The sequence below is a fragment of the Apodemus sylvaticus genome, chromosome 3 (assembly GCF_947179515.1).
Source record: "Apodemus sylvaticus chromosome 3, mApoSyl1.1, whole genome shotgun sequence".
Classification (NCBI taxonomy): Eukaryota; Metazoa; Chordata; class Mammalia; order Rodentia; family Muridae; genus Apodemus; species Apodemus sylvaticus.
In genome coordinates, this window is record NC_067474.1 from 5680246 (window position 1) to 5706081 (window position 25836).

Genomic DNA, 25836 nt, shown 5'->3' on the forward strand with positions numbered 1-25836 from the left:
GCCTTACATCTTATATAACAGTGGGTTTTAGCTGAACACACATACAAAGTTACAGAAGCGTTTGGGAGCTCAGTATTGCGGACACAGGTGTGACTGGAACCACTTCCTTTGGAATTTGTATTTTAAATTCTGTACCTACTGCTTGCTCAGCGGTGTGCTTGGCACTCGCCCATATTCCATCTCATTTACATTATAATAGTCTTTAAGGTAAGGCGCAATAAAATAAGTAGTATTTATTTCACATGGCTATCTAAAGATGCTTTTTACATAAAATAAACAATTAGAAGTCCAATCCATATCTGAATTGCTTATAACAAGATGTATGATAGATATGAGCTTTTCCGTATGGCTTTCTTTCCGCCCTAGCATCTTTTTTAAGGTTTTCTATGGATGGCTATTAGAAATTTGTTCCCAACTATATGAAAACTTACTTGAATGCTAGTTTTCCCTGATTAAAATGTCTGTTACTACAGAAAATGAAAAAGATGTATTGGTCTCTTCCTTTTGGCATATTGCCCTGAAAACAGACCCACCCATTGGCTACACACAGTTTCAGTAGAAGGACTTGCATTTGGGATGATTGCTTGGGAAATGCTAGTGAATTTGGTCGCATATTCCTCAACAACACAGCTATTTCCTTTCAAGTTTTAGAGCTTAGTAGAGACTTAAATGCCCTGCATCTTGCTTGAGCCCAGCCTAGCGTATGTGCAACCCAGAGCACATAATTAGCAGGGCGAGGGCCTTGCCTGACCACTGCCGCCCAAACTGTATCTTGGTTACTCATAGGGAAAGAGTGCTGTCACACCATGTTTTCTTCTGTATTGGGACAGTGTCTCTTGGCCTCTAAGCTCGCGGATACCTTTCTTCTGGCTGTGGTTGTTATTGCTAATGGCGCATCTGTTCCTGCTTTTGACTTGGTGCCTGTGCACTCTAAGCAGGGGGGTCCTGAGGAAGGAGCTCTGCCTGGTATACTGGGGAGTCCGGAGAGGAATTAAAAACCAGAGGAAGCATGATCTGAGAGATGATGACAGAATGTCCTTTCAAACCGAATAGTGAAGCCTGGAAAGGGGGAAAGGGAGATAGGGATGGGGAAGGCCACGCAGTTTCAAAGCATTGCCGGCATGGCGGGCAATAATAAGGTGTCCAGTAATTCCTCCCTTCACACCCTCCTTTTTCCTATGAAGCCTCTTCTCCTCAAATAAAACAGGACAAGTAGCAAACGACATAAGCAATTGTAGAATATAAAATATTTCATGGAAAGCCAGGTGCTAGAGCATGCTCAGCTGTTACATTGCTAAATTAAAGCCTTGAAAATGCTTCTGTTGTGCTAATGCCACCTCATATTTGCTTAATAGATACTTCTATACATTCACTTTTGAATTTTTTATGGTTTAATATATACCGCTTTAAAGTTGTATAAGTTTGGAACTTGATTGTTGTTCAATAAACTTAATGGTTTGTGAGTTGCAGATTTTTCTTTTTTCTTTATTTGATTTTGAACTGAATACAAAGAATTTTGCTAATTTGTCTCTGAAATTTTAGCAGTATATATATTTTTATTATTTCTGGTGACAGCATTCCCATTGAGCAAGTAATTTGGTTTTTACTAAGTAAAACCTTAGTAATTTTGCTTTTTGTGTCTATTTTCCTTTAAAAAATACTCCCAATTTTAATCAAGTATAGTGATTTGTATAAAACTTGCAGGCAAAAAACAAAAAGTTGCTGGCATCTTGCATTATGGGTAATTTGGCCACAGTAGAATTTCTGTGTTTATGTGTTTACAGAACCAATGTTTATGGGGAGTTTGGAAGATACTCCTTTCTCTACCAGGGCCATTGTAGGGGCTGTGTCATAGTCTTCAAGTAGAAGCTATATGAAATAGTTGTTGAGCAGACTAGAAGCCAGCATTGTCTTTACACCCGTGATTCAGCCCCCCTCACACACACATTATTCTGAGTTCTTGCCTAGCTTCCCATAGTGGCAGGGATGCCACAGTGACACACCCTGTATAGTCCAGCACAGATCTGGAGCTTCGATCAAGATGTAGCCTACCGAGACTATTTTGTGTTTTGGGGCATCATGTGCTGCGTCCTGTAAATACAGTGCATAGGGTTGCCAACACAGAGGGGTACAAAAAGGAAAAGGAGTTGTGGCCACAGGATTGTCTGGGACCTAGGCAATTCTGACTGCATGCAGGGAACGTGCACATAGTGAAGGGCCGAGGATTTGTCCTTACTCCTGGTGACCAACCACCTTTTCTGGGCAAATAGAGTCCCACCCTTTGCAGAATACATGGAATTGGGAGGAAATGATGGTAGGGGTCAAGGGGCTGGACTGAAGGGCTGGTAGTGAGGCTTGGCCTCGACTGTACAATTGTCAAATAATTCATTTTTCTTGCACTGAGCACCAAAAGGGATTTATGGTGAAGGAAGGCAGGAGGGTGGATGTTATGATACACCTTGGAGTCTTTTGCCTCTGGTTATCAGAGTTCTGTGTCTTCACTGTGAAAGGCTGTTGTTCTGCCTCATTATGCTGCTTCATCTCTGTTTCAGCTTGAAAAACATGAAAAATAACTGTAAGAAAAACTCTCCCACCATCTTGTCAGTCAGTCTCACTGTCATCCTCTTGTCTGTCTATGGGTCTCACTGTCATCCAGTTGTCTGTCAGTGGGTCCCACTGCTATCCTGTTGTCAGTCAGTGGGTCCCACTGTCATCCTGTTGTCAGTCAGTGGGTCCCACCATCATCCAGTTGTCTGTCAGTGGGTTCCACCATCATCCATTGTCATCAGTGGGTTCCACCATCATCCCATTGTCAATCAGTGGGTCCCACCATCATCCTGTTGTCATCAGTGGGTCCCACCATCATCCAGTTGTCTGTCAGTGGGTCCCACCATCATCCTGTTGTCATCAGTGGGTCCCACCATCATCCAGCTGTATATCAGTGGGTCCCACCATCATCTGGTTGTCTGTCAGTGGGTCCCACTGTTATCCTGTTGTCAATCAGTGGGTCCCACCATCATACCATTGTCAACCGTGGGTCCCACCATCATCCAGTTGTATGCCAATGGGTCCCACTTGCAGCCCCTTGTCAATCAGTGGGTCCCACCATCACCCTGTTGTCTGTCAGTGGGTTTCACATGGGAACATTATCATTTAAATAAAAGATGTCTGCTAGGCTGTAAACTGGACTAAGTGACTGTATATGTTACCTTCAGGCAAGCTATAGATGCCCAGGAAAGTTTTGTTATGTATCAACAGTAATCTAGAATTGTTTGGTGGTAAGAAGTAACTTCTGATTGTATTCTTCGTGTATCTTCTAAGTATTTAAATTTTATACATGTAAATTTTTATAAGTACAGCATTTATACAGGTATAAATAAGAATACCAATTACTTATATTTAAAAATCTTTCTTCTTTTATATTTTGTCTTTTGCTGGCTTTGAAATGTGTGTGTTTGTATAATATATATATATATATATATATTATATATACATATATAATAGCTTTTTAGAGTTACTGAGGAAGGTAATGCATGTTAATGATGGTGGTAAACAAGGATTTGTGCGATTCTATTTTACAAAGGCCAGTGGAAGACATGGCTGTTGAAACCATGGGAGGATTGCAGAACAGCCCAGTGTTAACTACAGAGTGGACAGCTGCTCACCAGAACTGCAGAGCCAAGGCTTAGCACAAACTGGCCTTTAAACATTTTATTTCTATTACATCTCAGAGTTTCTTTTATTTTCTTTCTTTGCTCTCCCTCTACCTCCCCACTATCTTTTTCTCTTTCTTTAAAGGCAGTGTCTCACTGTGTATCTCTGCCTGGACTAGAACTTCATATATAGACTAGGCTGGCCTTGACCTCAAGATGAGCCTGTGTCTGCCTCCTGAGTGTAGGGAGTCCAGTGTCTACCACTATGTCCTGCTGCTGCTGCTGCTCCTCTTTTGTCATCACCCCCTTCCTCATCCTCTTTCCCCTCCTCCTCCTACTTTTGGGAGAGGGTCTAACTATGTAGCTGAGATAATCTGAAATTCACTATGTAGTGACAAGCTGTGTTTAGACTCAGGGTCTTCCTGTCTCAACCTTCCAAGTGCTAGGGTAGAGCATGTGCCACCAAACTCATTTCTCTTTTTCCTATCCGTCTATCTATCTATCTATCTATCTATCTATCTATCTATCATCTATCTATCTATCTATCTATCTATCTATCTATCTATCTATCTACCTTCCATTTATCTATTTGTTACTTTGAGGAAGACATTACAGTGGCCAACTAACCAAATATACTTTCCAATCTCCATAGTTAATAGTGATTAAATTTTTGAGCCAACCCAAGGGACTTTTGAATTTTGACTTTTAAATGTTAAGACTTTAGAAGATTGAGTGGGTTATAATGATATATTCATGTAATGTTGCCAGGAGACTGCAGAAAGAAAAGCACTAAAATGTCATTTTAAAATTTATTCATAAATGTAAAATTTACAGTATTTTCCTACTAGTATTAAATTTTGCTCTAGTTACTTGTGACAGACTATTATTAGCAATTTTGATGAGAAATATATCTAATTAAAATCTATTTTTCTTTTTTGTTTTGGTCCTGGGGATTGACCTGGGGCCTAATGCAGACAAGTACTCTACCACTAAGGTTTATTACCAACCATAAAATATTATCTTTTAATTAACAAAGATAGTTTATGACCTCATTTAATCAGATCAACAATTTGCCTTTTCAAGTTCGAAAAATAAACTTGGCCAAACACAATTATAAATTAGGCTTTATTCAGTTCATCTATTTCTTAGAAAAATAGTTCTTTAGAAAAGTAGGATAATTTATGTAAGTTCTATAACTCTCTGATGAGATCATTGGGTGATTTTTTTTTTTCTGCCTGATACCTTTTTGCAGTAACCACAAGTATCTTCAGCTTCTTCTCAGTGGTGCAGCTAAGAGTGGCAGGAGGCTTCATGAGAGCTCACTAAGAGCCGAACCCTTCCTTGTCAGGGTAGTGTATTGAACCCTTGTGTGGTTGGCATGGAAGAGGGAGATGTTCATCTAGAGTTGATTGAATGAGTAAACAGCAAAATAGTGAAGACATTCAACAAATGGTGTGTTTCAGTCTGGATTGGAGGTAATTTGAGCTTTTGTTCAGGAAGATCCAGTGGCTTTCTATAGCCTTCTGCCTCAAGTGTGGCGCATCACATCACATTCAGCGAAGGGCCATGTAGGGCCATGTACGCTATGGCCAGAATTCCCAACTGGCAAACGTAAGTGCCTGACTTGGTTCATAGCTCTTACTACCCCACAGATTTGCTACTTTAAAATAAAACCTTCATGTCATCAATATGCTTGCTATTTACATGGTTTTAGCCATTGAACAACCTTTCCAGTGATGTATCAGGATGCCAGACTTAGAGCTAGATGGTGTGTGTGAGGTCAGGGTCCGCCACGCGCCAGTGACCTGAGTAGAACAGAACAAAGAACAGACTTCTATGTTTTTACTGATAATTCTGAGAGCTGTTGAGAAAGAACATACCTAAGCTTCCCCCCTCCAAACCTTTAAAATTTCAACAGAAAATAAATTTGGAATAAGAATGCTAGCAAGAGAATATGGGAAGAGACACTGGGCACCAGCTTGCTCTTGCTGTCAGATCTGGTCTCATCTTGGTACCGCTTGCTCACATATTCTTCAAAGCAGTTGACTGTGTCAGAGTGAGAGCGTTTCTAGTGAAATGTTTAGAGAGCAATTAGGCCAATTTCAGGGATCCACTTGGTGTATGTGTGGACCTACTTAAGACAAATAGGCTCCTCACTTCTTTCTGCCTCCTGGATTTTGTCTTCTACAGTGCTGCCGATTAAGCAGGGTGTCATGTGTTCTAGGCAGGTCCTCTACCATTGCTTAGTAGCCCAGTACTCAGTGCATACACATTTCTATGCTCTTATCTTTGAAATTAAAAACAGCTTGTGGCAATTTGCACTGGTTAAGAAAGCCAGCAGAGACAGCCTAGCCATTCATGGGACCATGTTATTTTGAGGCCATTCAAATAGCATCTTGGCATTTATCCCTGGTCACAGAGTTAGCTAATGGTGAAATGAACTCTGGGAAGCACAGCCTTCCAATAGCCCCTTCAGTCAGTTCTTCCTAGACTTGGGTGATGTTTTCCAAAGGATACAGAAGAGGTATTTGAAGTAATAAGACTGCCAGTTTAACTAGTTGATACATAATAAAAAACAGCGTTTTAAAATTCTGGAGCATATATGTCATGGAGTAAGTTGCAGCACGGGCATGAACTTTTAATGCAGAGCATAAAAGACTTGGAAAAGAACTCCACTTGATACGTGTATCCAGGTCTTTCCAGACTTACAAGTTCTCCTTTGAGTTTGATGCCATTTGCTGAAGTTTAGAAGGGATCCACAGGTGCATTCTGGGAAATACCTCGTTCTGAAACAGCACAGTTGAAGATTTCTTAGAGGAATGTGTTCATTTGCTTCTCCTACCTGAAGACTTTTGTCTCAGAGGAACTAGAAAGACGCAAAGGATGAAATTTCCAAGGAATTAAAAGCAATTCTTTAAAATATAAAGATGAAATAAATAGCAATCTTCCAAAAAACCTCTGAGAATGAAAGGGAGAAACTTCAGAAAAATGCTGCCAGGAAAACAGTGGAGGCAGTAAGGGCCCTTATCATAAGCATCATGTAACAGGCCTCTCAGGAGGCTGACAGACATGGAACGTGGGACACTGGTCATACGGCAATAAGTCCAATTATGAAGCCAGATGAATAAAAAAAATAGATTCATCAATAGGAGACCTTAGAAAATAACTGCTTCATGAGGCTGTATGAAGAAAATGATCTTTGTAACTTATTTGCTATTCATCTAACAATAGATATACCTGCTTGACTTTGTAAAACTATATATAGAAAATTCAAATACTCTAGATTTACAATAGCTGATCAACACTTAGTCTTTAGACACAAAAAACGAAATATGCATAATATAAATACCAATGACTATTGACTATAAACTCTTAAAGGTTTTGTTTTGAAACAAACATAAAATCCATTAAGAAATCCTAAGCACAGTGGGACAAAAGAAATATTTTAAATTATTCTTAATACCAGGACTGTTTGGAATTTAACTAAAATCAAAAGTTGTTTCCTTATCTGAGATTTAATGACCAGATCCTGTTAGTTAAGAAATATTAAAGACTTATTAGATTCTAAATATTTGCGCTATTTTTCTAAATGCTTTTCCTTTAAAAAACAAAGAACAAACTTTAGATCCCTCCCCCTCTTAAACACTACACTTTGTAGTTTCTGCTGGCAGTTTCCCCATTTTCCTGAACTACATACATACATGCACAAAAGGCATTTTGCTGCCGCAAAACCTGAGCATTGCCAGGAACCTATTCTCATTAATTTGAGACATTAAGTGGGCTTAGAAACAATGTGGACTGTTTCTGTTTGGATGCAAGTGAAATCCCCAGAGGTCTGAGTCATGCTGGAGACGCACAGCTGGAGACGCACAGCTGGAGACGCACAGCTGGCAGCTGTCCATCAGTAGCTGTAGCTGGACCCTTGATTTTCACAAACCAAGGTGGGTCTGATGATCGTGGCAGCCTCCAGTGTCCAGTGCCTCTGGATTTGGTGAAAATGCCTGCCATGTCTTTCAGCAAGGAAAGTCCTTTTTCAGAAGTTCCAGGCTTGGAAACCTAAGGGAGCCTGTCCGGTTGCCACAGTTACTGAGCATTCTGGCCATGTTTGGGAAGGATTTAAGTCTGCAAGAACATTGTTCTGCACCTTGTATGTCATCCTAGGTCTCGATCCTATAGTGAAAACTATGTAGTGGTCCAGTCCTAGGCTCCTAGCACGGTAACTCATGCTGGGACCAGCTTTGTCCCTTACAGGGGATCTACTTTTAGTTTGTTAAAAGCCATCTTATGCCATCTCCATTTTAACATCTCTGCTTGTAGGCTGGACACCAGAGGAGACAGGAGCCATGTTTGGAGTGCCAAAACACATTGTTTTAAAGCTGACTTCCAAATGTGGAGTACCAATTAAACATTTTATTTTACAATAGAACCTTCTGTACATTTTCAGCTTTACGTAAATTGAATTTCTGTGACAGTCTATGACATGATATGTAGTTTATAGGTAAAAGTTCAAGCTTAAAATCCAAATACTTGACATCTGGTCATTAAATCTTACTAATTTCCATGATTTATAACATCATCATAATTGCAACAACTAAGCAAAAGAAGAAAAGAAAAATACCCTGTGAATTGTATCTCAAATAAATGAAAATACACATAAACATACCCTCCAAATTATATCCTAAATAAATAAAATACTGTATTCCTTTAAACAAACATAAGAGCTTTATAATCTAAAGCAAGATACACAAAATGGGTTAAGAAGAGGTTACAATTTTGCAATGGGAAGTCTGGACAGCTCCTCCAGCAGAAGTTGTGAAGTACCTGTGCCTCCGAAATGGCGTGTCCACACGTTTACATCCAGGCCTATTTACAAAGTTATGCGTTTTGCGAGCTGAAAGCACCTTACTCCCCATAAGCATGAGCACATGCAACAACATTTCATCCTTTCGTGTGCAAATTCATTGGGAGGAAAGAGTTGAAAACTCCAAAACCTGCCTGCTGTTGGAAGTGAACGGAGCAAAACTGTCAGGCGTGGTGGAGCACTGGTTCCCAAGAGAGCACTTTATTTGCTCTCTATTCAAGACTCAGTTTTGTTTGTTACAAAATGCGGTCTGACTCTTTATTTAAACAGTATTTAAACTAAACTGTTCATGCCATGCAAAAATAACATTTTATGCACTGATATTAAGGGGGAGGGGCTTCTCATATTTTAGTTCATGGCATTATTAATTGCATTTTTAAGAAACAAGTTTTTTCTCTTATTGCTTTTATAACTAGTCACATGCTGGTCTCACGAGTAGGACAGTGACCCGTGTCTCCTGGGTTGGAATGAATTTCTGGGGCAAACAAGTGGTTCTCCATCTTGTAGCCTTCTTGACTGCTGTCCTTTTTGACTTCACCCACAGCCTGGTAAATGTCTTGCCTACAGTTGTGGTCTGTGTTCTGGGGAGAGGAAGAATCCACATAACCCTCTTCTCTTAGAGGGTCTCTGGCATCGCCAGGCGTATCTGTTAAGCAGTTGGGGCTGGGAGCTGTTTGACTGTCTGGTCTTGACCTTTGTAGGTCCAAGAAATCTTCGTCTTCTCCAGTGTCTATTTCAGTGAAGCTCCTCCTTTCTCTAGAAGAGAAAGGAAACAGTTTTTGCTTGGGAAATCGTGGGGATAGACCTTTGGATGGCCCCTGACAGTGTGCTGAAACATCAGCCCCCGGCAAGGGTCTCTGTCCCTGGGGGAGGGCTTCTTCCAGAAGGATGGTGCTCATGTGCTGGGCGGTGGTGAGAGGAAAGTCAGCTGTGGTTACTGGCAGCGGCCTGGCTGTGCTGGGTGGGGTCTGGGGTGTACTGCCTCTGTTTTCCTGAAAGTTCACTTTGAGGGATCTGGACTTTAGAGGATTGCTTCCTTTCAGAGAGCTCTTAGGGCTGTCGCTGGCGCTGTCAGGTTGCAAAGAACCATGGGAAGCCCCAGCATCGAGATTCACAGTTATGTCAATTGGGGCATAATCCAGGGCAGCCTCCCTGGCAGCAGGCCCCTTGTCTCTGCTTAGTGTGAGGAATGGTGGCGCCCTGGCTCTTTGGTGTTCATCTGTTCCTGGAAGGTCCATAGGGAACTTCATCTGCAAATGCGAGGCAGAGGGTGGAGGCAGGGGTGATCTTTCGGTCTCTGTGAAGTCAGTGGCGCAGCTGGCGAAGCTGTCAATGCTGGAGGTGCTCTTCATGTCCATGATGACCTCGGTCTGTGCCACAGCCAGCTGCTCCTGTGGGCAGACAACCTCTTCCATTTCTATCTCCTCTTCATATGCAGATGGCCTCTCTGGCTGTTCTTGGCAGTCTGGGTTCGGGTGGGAATGAGGCTGTGTCTTGGTGATTTCATTGTATAGCATCTCCAGCTTCTGGGCGCTCAGATGCTGTGGGCTGGAGGAAGAAGTGTTGTTCAGCTGTTCGTGGGAGTCTTTTTGGCTAACCTCCTGGTACTTATTCTCGTAAGACTTGTTAGAGCTTGTTTCTGACAGCGCCTTCCTGGCCCATTTCCACCGGCTTGGGGACAGGTGATTATCATCCACTGAATCCTTAGTATTGGCTGACTCTCCAGCCTTCTCCACAGCCATGTCTATCAGTTCCATACTTTTAGCAAAGGCATCCTTTAAGTTCATAGAAACGATGCTACCATTTCTTTTGGCTCTTTCAAGAGCCTCTCTCCTTTTAATAGCTTTCTCCTGGCGTTTTTGTTCCTTATAGAACTCAGAGAAATTGTTCACAATGATGGGTATAGGAAGGGCAATAACCAGGACTCCTGCAATGCAGCAGAGGCCACCCACAATTTTCCCTAACAGTGTTTTAGGGTAAATGTCACCATACCCCACAGTGGTCATGGTGATGGTAGCCCACCAAAACGATGCTGGAATACTGGTGAATTTGGTAGCATCTTCATCTTTCTCAGCAAAAAACACCAAGCTGGAAAATATCATTATCCCCATGGCCAGAAATAATATTAATAAACCTAACTCATTGTAACTCCGCCTGAGCGTGAAACCCAGAGACTGCAGGCCGGTCGAGTGTCTGGCGAGTTTCAGGATCCTGAGGATACGCATGATGCGAAAGATCTGGACCACGCGGCGCACGTTCTGGAATTGCAGCACACTTTTGTTAGACTCTGTGAGGAAGATGGTGACATAGTATGGCAAGATGGCCAGGAGGTCAATGACATTCAGTGGGCCTTTAAAGAATTTCCATTTATTCGGTGAGGACAGGAATCGTAAAAGGTACTCCATAGTAAACCAAGCAATGCACACAGCCTCTACGTGCGCCAACTTCCGGTTGTCACTGGGATGCCCAAATTCATCGTTTTCTTGCAGCTCCGGAAGTGTGTTGAGAGACAGAGCAATGGTGGAAAGAACGATGAACAGGATAGACACGATGGCCAGGATCTGGAAAGCAGAAGGAGGTCCATGTTAGCAAAACCTCTCTGTTGCTCTGGCAATCACACGTGCAGTGGCGGTTCTTTGAACGATAGAGTAACTCTTAGTTATTCCAGAAAGGCTTCACAAAGGTCTTTACGACCTAGATAGAGTTCCCTAAGGAACACGAATACCTTATCTCTTTATGAGCAATTTTGCTAAACAGCCTCATGCACATTTAGATTTTAGTAATTTGACAGAACCTTGAGTTCTCCTCCCTTGCCACTGCCTGAGGTGTGGGTTACTACCGATTGAATGAAGGTGCTATATGGTTGCCATACCTTTTGGGGGAGTGGGGGTAATCATCTGGCCTCTCTTAGGTTGCTCAATCTTCTTTCCATAGTTACCTGGTTTGTGTTGCTCGAGCGAATTATCTTACCTGATAATTCATGAGAATCTCAAAGCTTTGTTTTTATAGCTGTGCACATCAATGCAGAAGCCAAATATGAAGGAGTGGCCAGGCAGGATGCCTTCTGAGAGCAAACACTTCTCATTGCTCAGCACTGATTTGAGAAGCAATCAGGGCTGGTCTTTGTCTGGAATGCAGACTTCTGCTCAACATTCCAGGGGGAAGAAGATCATGTGCTAAAGTCATTCAGGAAGACTTTTCATGAAGACTGTGAAGAACAGAGATGTCAGTGAAGGACAGACAGACACCCTAGGCTGAGGGAAGGGTACCACAAACAGAAGAAAGAGGCAGGAAGAGGATCTAGTGACTGAATTTTGGAGTCTTCCGCCCAAGCTCTGACATTGGCTATTTTGTTTACTGTGAGACCTTGGCCAAATTATTTAACCTTCCTGTGTCTTGTTTACAAATATGTTGAATGTGTGCAATGGTCATAACTACTTCATGGCTGTAACACTTGCATAGCACGCAGACACTGATAAATAGATAAAAGATACTCAGATTGTTGACCCAGGACTTCAGTGTAGTGACACAAAGGTCCAGAAAGGGTCTTTGGGAAATCTGTAAATCCATACAAAATATAGAGAGTGTAAAGGAGGATTTCCTGGTTCTAACTTAAGATTCTAGATTACGGGAAGGCATATCAGGAAGATCAAAGTTAGAGAGCAATATTCATGCTTAGAAAAATTGGTGCATTTGGAGCACATAGCTCTCAGAGTAGGAAACACTCTGCCTAGTTTGGGTCAACTGGCTTTCTCTGACCTTTATCTATGTCCTTGCATGGGTGAATGTCCAGCAGGAAGGCGTAACCCCTTGAACTAATGCTCTTTAACTTTGGCAGGTATCATTAGTAACAGGTTTTGTATTTAGCTCTGAGAAAAATATCCAAACAGTGACTGTTTTACACAGAGACTCAGCATCTGTTTAACATTTTCAAGTACGGTGATTTGTCTTGAGTCCATAGCTCAATGCTTATTAAACTGTGAAAAAAAATAGTTGGTATTTATACTGGCTGGTTTTGTGTGTCAACTTGACACAGGCTGGAGTTATCACAAAGAAAGGAGCTTCGGTTGGGGAAGGGCCACCATGAGATCCAGCTGTGGGGCATTTTCTCAATTAGTGATCAAGTGGGAAGGGCCCCTTGTGGGTGGTACCACCTTTGGGCTGGTGCTCTTGGGTTCTATAAGAGAGCAGGCTGAGCAAGCCAGGGAGAGCAAGCCAGTAAGAAACATCCCTCCATGGCCTCTGCATCAGCTCCTGCTTCCTGACCTGCTTGAGTTCTAGTCCTGACTTCCTTTAGTGATGAACTGCCACGTGGAAGTGTAAGCCCAATAAACCCTTTCCTCCCCAACTTGCTTCTTGGTCATGATGTTTGTGCAGGAATAGAAACCCTGACTAAGACAGTATTAGTACGTCTGACTTCTCTTCCCCCCTGGTATGTATACATTGTGCTTAGTGTTTAGGTGCGTTTGCGCTTGTGTGAGTGAGTGAGTGAGTGTGTGTGTGTGTGTGTGTGTGTTTGTGTGTGTGTGTGTATGAAGGTACTTACATGTTATGCTGCATTTTTTTCTTTATGCTTTTTTGTCTTTCCCCTAGAACCAGGCAATGTATAGTTTGAGTGTACTTCAGAATTTCCTTTTGTAAAGTAGGCCCGTTGGCCTGGTGATATGGCCCAGTGTTTAAGAGCATTTCTGTTCTTGTTCAGGACCTGAGTTTGGCTCTTGGCTCTCATGTCAGGTGTTCCCACTGCCTCTACCTCCAGTTCCAGCTCCAGCTCCAGGGGATCTGACACTCCCTTCTGGCTTTTGTGAGCATCCTCCCGCACAGATACACAAATACATAAATAAAATGAATCCAGAAGGGATGGATGATGCTGAGAAAACACAACAGGGCTGACGCATGCGTGTTCTCACAGCGAATGGAGCAGCACAAGATCTGCACAGGTTCAAACCAGGTGTGGTCCCAGCACTGAGACGGGAAAGAGCGCGTGAGCTCCCAGCCCTAACCAAGAAGCAATCTCCAGTTGACAGCCATTTGCAAAGGAATAACCATTCTCACGGGGTAGGTGTATAAGCCACACCTAAGGGCGTGCCCCGTGTGCAGCAGTAGAAGGCCAACACTGAGTGAGCTCATTGGTTATTTAGGCCATTTTTTTTTTTGTCTCATATTGTTTTCTTTGGCTTTAAAAAACCTCCCAGACCTTTTACTTATATACTTTCCAATTTTGTGTTTTTATGTTTGTGTATGCTTCTAGTATTTTTCACTTCTTTTTTCTATTTTGTTTGTTTTCTAAAGAAAGAGAAAGGATGGAGTTGGGTGGGTGGAGATTGGTGAGAAGGATCCGGGAGGAGATGGGGAAGGGAAAACTGCAATCAAAATACACTGCATAAATTTTCAAGCTCAATCAATCTATTAATGAATCAAGACTCCTTTTTAAAAGGTGGGTCAGTGAATCCCAATAGGACCATCTGTCTTCGTCTACCCTAAGAGACGTATGGAGCTCTAAGTGGACAAGTCAGCGAGAATGCCTATTTAGATGAGCCTGAGGATAAAGGGTTGTTTACTGGAGACAAGTTCTGGCTGTTCACATTGAAGCTTTCCTTTGTCCGTCAATGGCAGGGCAATTCCTATACTATTCTTTCTCTGAAGGTCACCGCTTACCTGTTATCATTCTCTAACACAAGAAACCAGGTCTGCCTGTGCAGTTTTTAGGGGGAGCACACTCTCATTATCACACCTTGATTTTACTTTCTTTTTTTTTTTTTTAAGATAGGGTTTCAGTATGTACCAGAGGCTGACCTTCAATTCAGTGGGTAACCCATGCTGACCTCATACTTCTGAACTTCCCACAGGCATGTGCTACCACACCCAGCTCTGGACATCTGAATATTGGTATTTCTTCCATCATTCTTGTATAGATACCTGTACTCTAGATACCCACATTGATTAGCTCCCCAGGAAAATTTCTATGATGATGCTCTTATTTTTCAATTTTGAGGGAAAGAAGAAAATCAGAAATGTAAATGAATTCATCCTACTACTTTAAACCTCTTTTTAGAAGTATGGTATACTAGGTCTTCAGTTTTCCTTGTTCCAAAGTTGTTTTATTTCTTTTTTAAAAAGATTTATTTATTTTATATATGTGTGAGCACACTGTTGTTATCTTCAGACACACCAGAAGAGGGCATTAGATCACTGTATAGATGGTTGTGAGTCACCATGTGGTTGTTGGGAATTGAACTCTGCATCTCTGGAAGAACAGCCAGGGCTCTTAACAGCTGAGCCATCTCTCCAGCCTGCTGTTTTATTTCTTTATGAAAATCTTTTTAAACCCAGAAATGCTGTGTAACATTAATGCAGACTGTAATCTAGATGTGTACAACCTGATAAAGATGGCTTCATTTAACACTTGAAAGGTTAGCATGCATATGAGATGGGCCAGCGGACATCTTTGAAGAAAGGGAATTGTAGAAAAAAACCAGACATTTGAGCTCCTAGCAGCATCACATGTACAGTAGGGAAACCAAGGAAACAGACATGCATTATTTGTATTTCACATCAAAGTCAATTTGCTCTCCATTTGGAGGAATGGTTCATTTTAAATATCTTGTGAAGCTTGGTGTTTTCTCTGAAGGATAGCTTTTCAGACATACTACATACATACCAAAGGTGATTTTTGTTGAGCAATAAGTCAAATGTATATTTGTTATTTTATCAGAGAGACTTTCAATATGATATATGTGAAATTTTGCTCAGAGCTATTGGATAAAGTTCTAAACGTGGATATTTACACTAAGTACAGTGAACCCTGATGACTTGTGCATTGATTTCCTTATTACAGCCATGCATAAGTTAGGACATGGCTGCCTCAGGTTTTTAATCTGTTGTCTTGGATTGACCTCCAGACCCAGCAGAGCCAAACTGTTTCTCTCAGCTTTAGCAAGTAGACTTAAGCTTGCTCATGGCAAAGGAAGTGGCTCTTCCAAGCAACTATCCATGTGATGTTGGTCCACTTTCCTTGGAGATTTGAATTAGCTCATTGCCAAGGTCCCTTTCTCACTGGCATTTAGTGGTTCCATGTTTACTTCAACATTTTTTCTTATTCCAGTCGTGACTGTAAACTAAACCAAAGATAAGTCCTGAATGACCCTAACATTTGATTGGATGGACAGAATTAAATTTTCTTGCTTAAGAAAAAAATGTAAAGAGATGGTTTTGAAAAATCTTGCCCTGTGTATGATGTAAGCATTTAGTGATGGGGAGCAGGCATTTTTTTCTGGATGAGTCTTTTGAGTCTCTGGGATGAATATTCTTGTCCTTCATTTTGACATATGCACTGTAGTTTGGCATGGAATTATGGACAGGGCTCCCATACTTCCACAGTGGACACTCGAAGTTGGCCTCATGGATTTCTGTTTGAGTATGCACAGCTACCCAAGACTGGCCTTAGTCACATCAACTTGTTGGAGTTATCTGTAGATAACGGATCCCTTGTGGTGGAAAAAAACACTGGGCAAGGACTTAAAACACAGGATTCTGCTAGGTATGAAGACAAAGCAGGCTCATCTCACAATGAGGCGCCCCACCTGCTTCAGATGATCACTGACTGGATCAAGAAGAAAGACCTTTGTAAAACATTAAGTGTGGTCAGTGTTAGAAACACGGAAGAGCCTTCCACACTGATTTTTACTTGTGTGTGTGGGGGGCAGATCTGACATCTTCCAGTTGTCACCTTGATCCTAGCATGTAGGTAAGAAAGATCTTGAACTTCCATTCCTTCTGTCTACGCTGCACAGTGCTGGGATTGTGTTTCTATGTTGCTGGGGTTGGGTGTCTTGTGTATGAGTGTAAGAGGCTAAGTCCAACTGAGCAACATCTCCAGGGAACATCTCAGTTTAAATAAGAGGTTTTTGTAGCCCACACTGGTCTCTGATTCCCAATCATCCCGCCTTTGTTTGTCGGTGCTAGAATACAGGCGTGTGCCACCACAACCAGCTTCCTATCCATGTTTGAAACACTTTCAAAGCATATTCTTTGACCTAAATAGTGATTTGTCTCTGTTTCTTTCTGACTAAACCACCTACATGGCCAGCACTAAGATTTGTCAGAAGTTGCTTCAGGTGCTTCATGTCTTGAAATATGCCTATAGCTTTATGCCTGTTTCTTACTTGTATTCATCTGCTGTGTCTTCACTGTCTGTCTGTCTGTCACACAAATAGAAATTTCTGTGTATCACGTGGAATGAGCCAATGATTTTGCCTCTGTTCCCATAAGCCTTCCTCCCTCCCTCCCTCCCTCCCTCCCTCCCTCCCTCCCTCCCTCCCTTCCTTCCTTCCTTCCTTCCTTCCTTCCTTCCTTCCTTCCTTCCTTCCTTCCTTCCTTCCTTCCCATGAATGCATGCCAAGAGGTGAGTGAAGTAGGCTAAGTGCTCTGAACAGCTAAAAAGCTCTCTGGATTTATTTCTCTTCCTCACAGGGCATAATTGATGCTTTGGATGAGCTATAGAAAACAATGTGGAGAAGAATGACATAGACTTCTCAGGGAAGGGTAAGTTGTTTAAACTGACAGGAAGGAAGAAGGCTGTGAAAAGCATTCTTAGAAGCATGAATAATTTTCTACTTTCAGAATAGAGATACAGTGTGTTGGCTGTTTCAAGCCTATCAGCCAAATGCTAGCCCACTTGTTGAAGGAAGAGGAAGGGATTTGGTAAGAATAGCATGATTTCAATGCCCCGTTCTTCTAGATCTACTCCCCAGACGACTACTGGGAACAGGCAAGTGAAAAGGAAATCTCACAATGAGGTGCCCCACCTGCTTCAAAGGATCACTGACTGGATCATGAAGAAAGACAATTGTAAAATATTAAGTGTGATCAGTGTTAGAGACACGGGAGAGCCTTCCACCTGATTTTTACTGGGGGGCGGGTGTCAGATCTGACATCTTCCAGGGTGACCTTGATCTTGGCATGTAGCTGAGAAAGATCTTAAACTTCCATTCTTTTTGAGGTCCCAACTGCAGGGTGTTTTTCAGTTCCAGCCTTTGGTGTTCTTTGAGCCACATGGTGCCCACCCTTCTAAGGCTGAAGGCCATAGACTGCCTAACTGCCCCTTCTTGTTCTGACATTCTCTTGACTCTCCCAGAACAAAAGAGGCTCCATGCTTAAGTTTCTTGGCTGATAAAGGCAAGACTGCTTATGCTCCAACACCACATGACTAAATGAAAAGAACATACAGCACTATAAACTTCATTTGGTGGTAAGGTTTTTTTAATTTTTATTTTTTTATTATATTTTTATTTTCTATATTCTTTGTTTACATTCCAAATGATTTTACCTTTCCCGGTTCCCCCTCCCCATAAGTTCCCTAAGCCCTCTTCCCTCTGTCCATTTTCCTACCAACCCCCTCCTACTTCTCTGTCTTGGTACTCCCCTACAATGCTGGAACGAGCATTTTCAGGATCAGGGACCTCTCCTTCCTTCTTCTTGAGAGTCATTTGATATGTGAATTGTGTCTTGGGTATTCAGAGCTTCTGAGCTAATATCCACGTATCAGTGACTGTATTGCATGTGTGTTCTTTTGTGATTGGGTTACCTCACTTAGGATGATATTTTCTAGATCCAACCATTTACCTAGGAATTTCGATTCTTAAGGGCCCAGTGCTCCCAGAATTCACTCCTCTTGCTGCTTTGGATTCTTGGATGAGGGACTGTCCATGTGCACATTGTTTTCTGTACAGGGAAAAGTGGGGTGTGGAGAGCAACCCTGATTAGATTGCTTTTCAATTTCACACATAAACATCTTTATAAACACAGGAGTGATAGTGAGCAGGAGATGGTGTCAGTCTTACACCCACCCCGTGCCTCAGCAGTAACTCTGTGACTTGGCAGTAACTGCTTCTCAGGGAAGTCTTGGGGAGCCTAAGAGTAAAAGTGGAGACTAGCCAAGAGTGGTGGAATACAGACATCTCTTCTGCTAGCCCTTTTTGAACAAGAGTCACAGATCCTCTCTGGTGACTGCTTGGACTCCATGAATATTTAATTAATTATATTGCTTGTTCCTCTTGCTGTGCTGAAGACCAAACCCAGAAACTTGCATATATTTGACAAGACCTTGCTACTGAGCTATCCCACAGTCTCTATGAAGGTTTAGACCCTGACCTTTGGTATGGAAACGAAAGGAGGTGGAGAAAGATGCAAGAAGAGACCCAGGAAAATAATCCTTTCAATGGGGTTTCATCTAAGTAAATACAATTTACTTAGAAATTGTACTATAAAAATCAGACTGGAAGAAAAATGGGGAACACAAAGAAGCGAAGATTGAGGGGTGGAGTAAGTGGCTGGCAGTGATATGTGATATGACTGAAGGAAGAGGTCCTGAGCTTGAATGCTGGTGCTGACATACTGTGCTCTCTCTGACCATGGACATCAGAAGCAGGTTCTCTGAAAGCCAGTAGTCTCATATAAAGAATGCGGCAAGTAAAATACCTGCCTTCCTTACCTAGACAGTCATGTCTTGAGGACAAAGGAAACAAAGTTCATCTTAGGTTTTTATACATTTTAAAGCACTAACACTATTCATTATTATTCTTATTTGAGAAATTCCCAAATCATACATCAATTTCTGTTGAGTCAAAAGAAGAATCCAGTTCTTTATTCTGTCCATATTCTGAAAGCCTAGATGACCCCCTCCAATCTCCTACAAAGAGACCATGTCCAAGTGCATGGCATAATTAGGAAAGCCAGGAAAACACCAGGTTCTCAGGTGTTGGGTGCCAACAACCAGGACTTCCTGAAGCTGGACTTTTAGCAACTGCAAGCCTTCTCACCTGCCGCTTCTTCTCCCAGTGGCCTAGGCAGCTCAAGCGTTGGCAACACTTAAAAGAGGGCATTAGTCCTCTGTGTTCATTGTAAGCACGAGGCTCGTGAATACTTTTTGCACTGACTTGAATGCACATTTTCCTTCTATAGCCTTATTTATGCTTGAAGAGCTGCCGTTTTTTGCAGAGTAGTCAGAATAAGGAGATTAAAATACAAAATATTTTAGTTGTATTTAAACCAAATGTTTATCTGGGATGTACTGAAAATGTATTTGATGAAATGAAGTTTTAAGAAAGAAAGTGTCCTGTATTTGATCAGGTATGCTGGCCTGGGAGCAATCTCTGCTCCATGACCTCTAACCAGATTTCATTTTTAATTATATGTATGCATGTTTCTCTGGGTTAGGGTTTGTACATGTGAGTGCAGGTGACTGAGGAGGCCAGTCGAGACAATCGGACAATGGAGCTGGAGCGACCTGCAGTCATGACGCCCACCTGCCCTGGCCATGAGGGATCCACTGGGATCTTATGCAAGTGCTGAGTCCTCTCTCTAGCCCTCAAGTAGATCGGGTTGCTCCTAGGCATCTGGGAGACTGAGCAGGATGACTTGAAGATGAGCAGTGGCTGGGATGTAGTTGTGTAATGGTGGCTCTCTGTGACAAGCAACAGCAAGCTCAAGCTGTGTGGAGTCTTGTTTCTGCCGTCAGTGGAATCCTCTCAACTATCTTTCACAATATCCCCTTTACAGCCCAGGTTCACCAGAGTGTTCGTCATGTTCCCTTACACCCGTACAGCCTTACAGCCCTCTTGATCATTCCACAAGTTCATAGGAGACAATTTTGTTTCTCAAACAAGGCTTTAGGCTTATGGTAATTACTACTGATTTTCTGTGGCAGTTCTTACAGTGTCTAACAGAACAAACACTTTCTGAACGCATTTTGGATAAAGGAGTCATCCCCCACCCCATGATACTGTCCCCCTTTCCCCCCAAAAGCTGGAGAAAATGAGAATGGACCCTAGAAGAAATTAAGGATTTTCTACCCAAGTATGATAGGAACATGGGTTGTTTTAGAACTCATGAAGCTGAAGCAGGAGGACATTGTAGCATAGCAAGGCTTGGTATGAAAACTATAATAAAGTAGTAATGAAAGGAAGCCAAAGAGCTTTTAACTGAGAGAATATGACAGCGCTTTTGTCATGTTGGCTGGCTTCTTAAATCAAATCTGAAATCAACCTAATAATATCTTTAACTGGAATTAATCATTTTTCTTCTTAAATAGAAATTCCTATTTCAAATGATCCACGTTGAGATAGCAGAACAGCTTTACAAGTTCAACAACATAATCTTTTCCTAGTTCTAAGATTCATACATTTTATTAATCCTTTCTTCTTCATTATCCCATGTCTTTCCTATTTTAAATCCTTAATTCTTTAGGAAGCCTGCTCTTGAATTCATATTGGCTTTGGCTGTCATCTTCATGGAAGGATACAGTTGCTTAGAGAAGAGAAAAGTGCTGTATTCATTCTATAACACATCTTTATTGAGTTTGCATGTAATTTAACCTGTGCACACAGTGACAGATGTAGACCTGTATGATTCATACTTGTGCAAAAGATGTTAAGCCACCAAGAATAATGAATTATACAGGTTATATATTAAAACATATTTGCATATATTCATATTTTATTTTACTCTTAACAGTATCTTATTAACTCTTAGAGAGTTTCATACACTGTTTTAAATGTATTTATCCCAGCTCCTCCCATAACCAACTTTTCTACCTTCCTTAACTTTAAACCCAATTTTCAGTTTTCCTCACCCCAAGTCCCCATCCAGATAGGTTTGCATTGTTCAACTAATCTTGGAAGTGGGCCTTTCCTGGCATATGGTTGACTTAGCAGGGGTCAGACCACTAAAGAAAACAATTCTTTCTCTCCTAGCACTTATACACATATTTTACACATCTACATACCAATCACTGTTTCATGTGACCAAACATAAAGCCCCATGGAAAATATTTAAAAATGTGTAAAAGTGAAAAAATTAAGAAGTTTGAAATTCTACTGAAGAAATACATATATTTACAATAATAACTTGTTTATTTATTTATTTTTTGTTTCCTTTTCTTTTTTATTAGATATGTTATTTACATTTAAAATGATTTTCCCTTTCCTGGTTCCCCCACCCCCTGGAAAGTTCCATAAGCCATCTCCCAGCCCCACACCCCTGTTCCCCAATTAACCCCCTCCTGCTTCCCTGTCCTGGTATTCCCCTACATTGCTGCATCAAGCCTTTCCAGGACCAAGGGCCTCTCCTCCCTTTGATGTCCAATAAGGCCTATGTATCTGGAGCCATGGGCAACACCATCTGTACTATCTGGTTGATGTTTTTGTCCTTGGGAGCTCTAGGAGTACTGGGTGGCTCATATTGTTGTTCTTCCTATGGTGCTGCAAACCCCTTCAGCTCCTTGGGTCCTTGCTCTAGCTCCCCCATTAGGGACCCTGTGCTCAGGTCAATGGCTGGCTGAGAGTGTTCCCCTATATATTGGTCATGCACTAGCCAACCCTCCCAGGTGACAGTTATATCTGGTTCCAGTCAGCAAGTACTTGTGGGCATCGATAAGAGTGTCTGGGTTTTGTAGCTGTATATGAGATGGATCACTAGGTGGGGAAGTCTCTGGATGGTCTTTCCTTCAGTCTCTGCTCCACACTTTGTCTCTGTATCTTCTTCTGTGGGTATTTTGTTTCCCCTTCCAAGAAGGACCAGAGTATCCATATTTTGTTATTCCTTCTTCTTGGGCATCATTTGATATGTGAATTGTGTCTTGGATATTCTAAGCTTCTGGGCTACTATCCACTTATCAGTGAGTGCATGCCATGTGTGTTATTTTGTGATTGGGTTACCTCACTTAGGATGATATTTTTTAGTTCCACACATTTGCCTAAGAATTTCAGGAATTCATTGTTTTTAACAGCTGAGTAGTATTCCATTGTGTAGATATACCACATTTTCTGTATCCATTCCTCTGTTGAGGGATATCTGTGTTCTCTCCAGCTTCTGGCTATTATAAATAGGGCTGCTATGAACATAGTGGAGCATGTGTCCTTATTGCATGCTGGAGAATCCTCTGGGTATATACCCAGGAGTGGTAGTATCATGCCAAGTTTTCTGAGGAACCACTAGACTGATTTCCAGAGTGGTTGTACCAGCTTGCAATCCCACCATCAGTGGAGGAGTGTTCCTTTTTCTCTACATCCTTGCCAGCACCTGCTGTCTCTTGAGTTTTTGATCTTAGCCAAAGAAAAGCTTCTTAAAATACCATGTGATTATTCAACATCTTAGATTCTTAAAGATTTAGGACAACATAAAACAATGCACAGAGACTTTCTTCACTGTTTCTTCTTGTTTTCAATTCTTTAAAAAGATAATCCATGGAACCTTGCAGAGTAAGTCCATGTTTTGAATGTGTTTTATTTTCCAACAGGAAGATTGGGCATTTCTGTATTTTTATATTTCTGCACAGGTTTTGTGTTGGAAAGGTGTTGGAAGGTTAAACCTAAGTGCAATTCTAATCACAAGTAATTTTGAGGGAAGCCTTAAAGTGTACATAGGAAGAGCACTCCATTCCAAAAGGAAAGGAAATGCAAAGCAGACTGACAGGAGAGGATGGACAATGGCTTCGAGGCTCCCTAAACTATGGTTTGCTCAAAACATTCAACATTACATTTTGAGACTGGAGGTGTCCCTAAGGAGGCATGGTGTGGCAGTGATGTAATGGCTGCTGCACACAAGACTGTGTGCACTGAGCAACTCTAGAAGGGTGCCAGTCAGGCTATTCCAGTGTGAACGTTCCTTCCCTCATTTGTACAACACACAACTGAAAGCCCTAAGGGGCAGAAAGCTCTGCAGTGAATCTTTGCTGGTATTTCATGGAGGTCAGGCAAATTGTGAAGGGCATCTGATGTAAGGAAATCAAGTATGTTGAACTTCCTTCTGTAGATCAGGCTCCCTAGCTCAGCAGCATCAGATAAGCAATGTGGTGTGTGATATGCTGAGTTGTTAGACGTATGAATTCCCAGGCCCTGTTTCATTATTATGGAATAATACTGGGAGACACCTAGCAATTTGTCTTTGTTTTTCAGTGACTCTGATGCCTACCAAAGCTCGATGATGCTTCTATAAGGAGTAAATGCCACCAAAGACATCAAACAAGGAAGTGGCTTTTGTATTAGTAGGGGGGACAGATCGGTGGCTGAAATACATGAGGCAGGTTGGAGACAGAAATGAATCCCGGGGGCAGTTTCTATAGTAGCCGGACAACAGACAGATGGCATTTCACTCTTATTTGGTACAGGGTTGGAGGAGTCCAGGGACCTCTCCAGCTTATCATTGAGTTTACTATGAAGACTGTTGAATGTTCATCATCATCTTACAGGATTATTAGAAGGCAGAGTCATCCTTGGCCTTAACAATGACTTAAGGTCAAAAATGCTTCTTCATAGTAAGAAAATATTGAACTCGGAACTTTAGGTATTGTCAATGAGAACATTTTCTGGTAGAGTTAAACAGTTCACTGAGCACATGAGTAAACTGTATTATTTACTAGAACTCATGTAAAATGTTATCCTATGTGTACATGCTCAAGTCATCCAGGGCAAAGGACGCATTTATGCTACCTGTTCCCTGAAAGCATCCTCGATTGTTGCATGGCTTTGTACCCATCCCTACTTTGAGTTTCTGCAAGGAAGTGTTCTAATTTTCCAGAATTAAAGTGCCATTAAAATCTGGCTTTGTTCCTTGGACACCAACTGTTCCCTTCAGCTCATCAATCACCATTAGCAGAGAACCACAAGGATTTATTTCCACCATTATCCCCAGAGCTCAAGACTCTGTCCCAGCAGCTTCAACGCAAGAAACAAAACAAAACAAAAGCTGGAATGCAATCATTTTTCCTTTTAATAAATCTCTATGGCAAACGTCTTCTAAAAAGTACTTTGGGGGTCAACCTCATTAAGACCACATTATGGAATGCTGGAAAATAAGACAAGGGGGGTGCATGGTAGAACTGAACAGCGCTGCCAAGGGAGAAGGTGGATGGGAGTCCCACCCAGTTGGGCCTGAAGGAACCTTGCCTGACTCACTCTCCATCTACTAGGGAGGCTGCTGTATGGTCCCCCGGCCCCAGAAGCAGCTGTATTTCATAGATGTTTTTCACATCTGATGCAAGGATGACAGGTATTCTGAGCATGACAAATAAAGGCTTTCATTGGGACCTATTTGGCTTGCCTCAGTAACAGCAGAGACCCATAAGCAGGAGGACTCCAGTGCTTCTATACTACGTACATCTTTGTTTTCTACTTAGTCTCAGGAAGTGTGTGTTGAACAGAGGAATCACTTTATTACTGTCTTATGTGAACTATGTCTGTGGTCACATAGATTCACTCTAAGCATAGGGTGACCCCTTATGTTCTCTTGTGAGAGCTACTGAAGGCCTTGTCATTTTAACTACAAACTCATCTTAGAACCCAAATTTTATTTTGTTTACTTTTGAAACAGAGCCTGACTATGTAGCCCACCCAGGCTGGCCTTGAATTTTTGATTGTCCTGACTCAGCCTTTCATTCTGGGATTGCAGGTCTGCATTAACACACTTGGCTGGACACTTATAAGGAATTCATATGTGCGTTTGAATTTGAGGGGCTCTCCCTTTAGACATGTGTGTGTCACTTGAGAAAAGAACTCAGAAGGCAGGGGAGTATTGTTCAATATAGAATGTTTGCCAAGTGTGTGTGAGGCCCCAGGTTGTATTCCCATGATAAGGAGAGAGAGCAAGATAAAAGACAGAATATTTTAATAAGTTACTGCCTTAGTTTGGGTTTTATTGCTGTGAAAAGGCACCATGACCATGGCAACTCTTATAAAGGAAACCACTTAACTAGGCCTGGCTTACAGGTCAGAGTTTTAGTCCAATATTGTCATTGTGGGAAGCATGGCAGCTTCCTGGCAGACATGCCACTGGAGAAGAAGCTGAGGGTTCTACATCTTGATCTGACCTCAGTAGAACGGGACTGTGTCACACTGGCCAGACTAGAGCATATGTGAGACCTCCTCCATCTTCATCTCCATCTCCATCTCCATCTCCACAATGACAACATTCCTCCAACAAGGCCACACCTCCTAATAGTGCCACTCCTATGGGCCAAGCATTCAAACACATGAGTGTATGGGGGTCAAACCTATTCAAGCCACCACAGTTACTTTCAGTTTTGTGGGCAAGGGTATAGCCTCATGCCTGTAGTCTTTTTTAATTATGTGGAAGTTTCCCAACTTTCCAATGCAGTTCAACACAATGGATACTAAGTGTTCAAATGGTTGTATAGCAGACATTTCACATTCAAACCACTGTGGATGTCAAGGACTGGCAGTGACCATTAGAAGCTGAGAAGAGTCTACTATATTTCTACTAGCTTTAGCCCCATATCCGAGAGCCTGGTATCTTGTTGCTTTCAAC

At 41.9% G+C, this 25836-nt stretch overlaps 1 protein-coding gene across 1 annotated transcript in view; it reads right to left on the reverse strand.

Annotated features, from left to right (window-relative positions):
* Positions 1-8340: 8340 nt before the first annotated feature.
* The window catches only part of Kcnb2 (potassium voltage-gated channel subfamily B member 2), a 439736-nt gene continuing 422240 nt past the window's right edge, over positions 8341-25836 (reverse strand). Inside the window, exon 3 of the mRNA XM_052175930.1 lies at positions 8341-11075. Coding sequence (XP_052031890.1) covers positions 8931-11075 — 2145 coding nt within the window. The 3' untranslated portion in view covers positions 8341-8930. The remainder of the gene's footprint in view (positions 11076-25836) is intronic.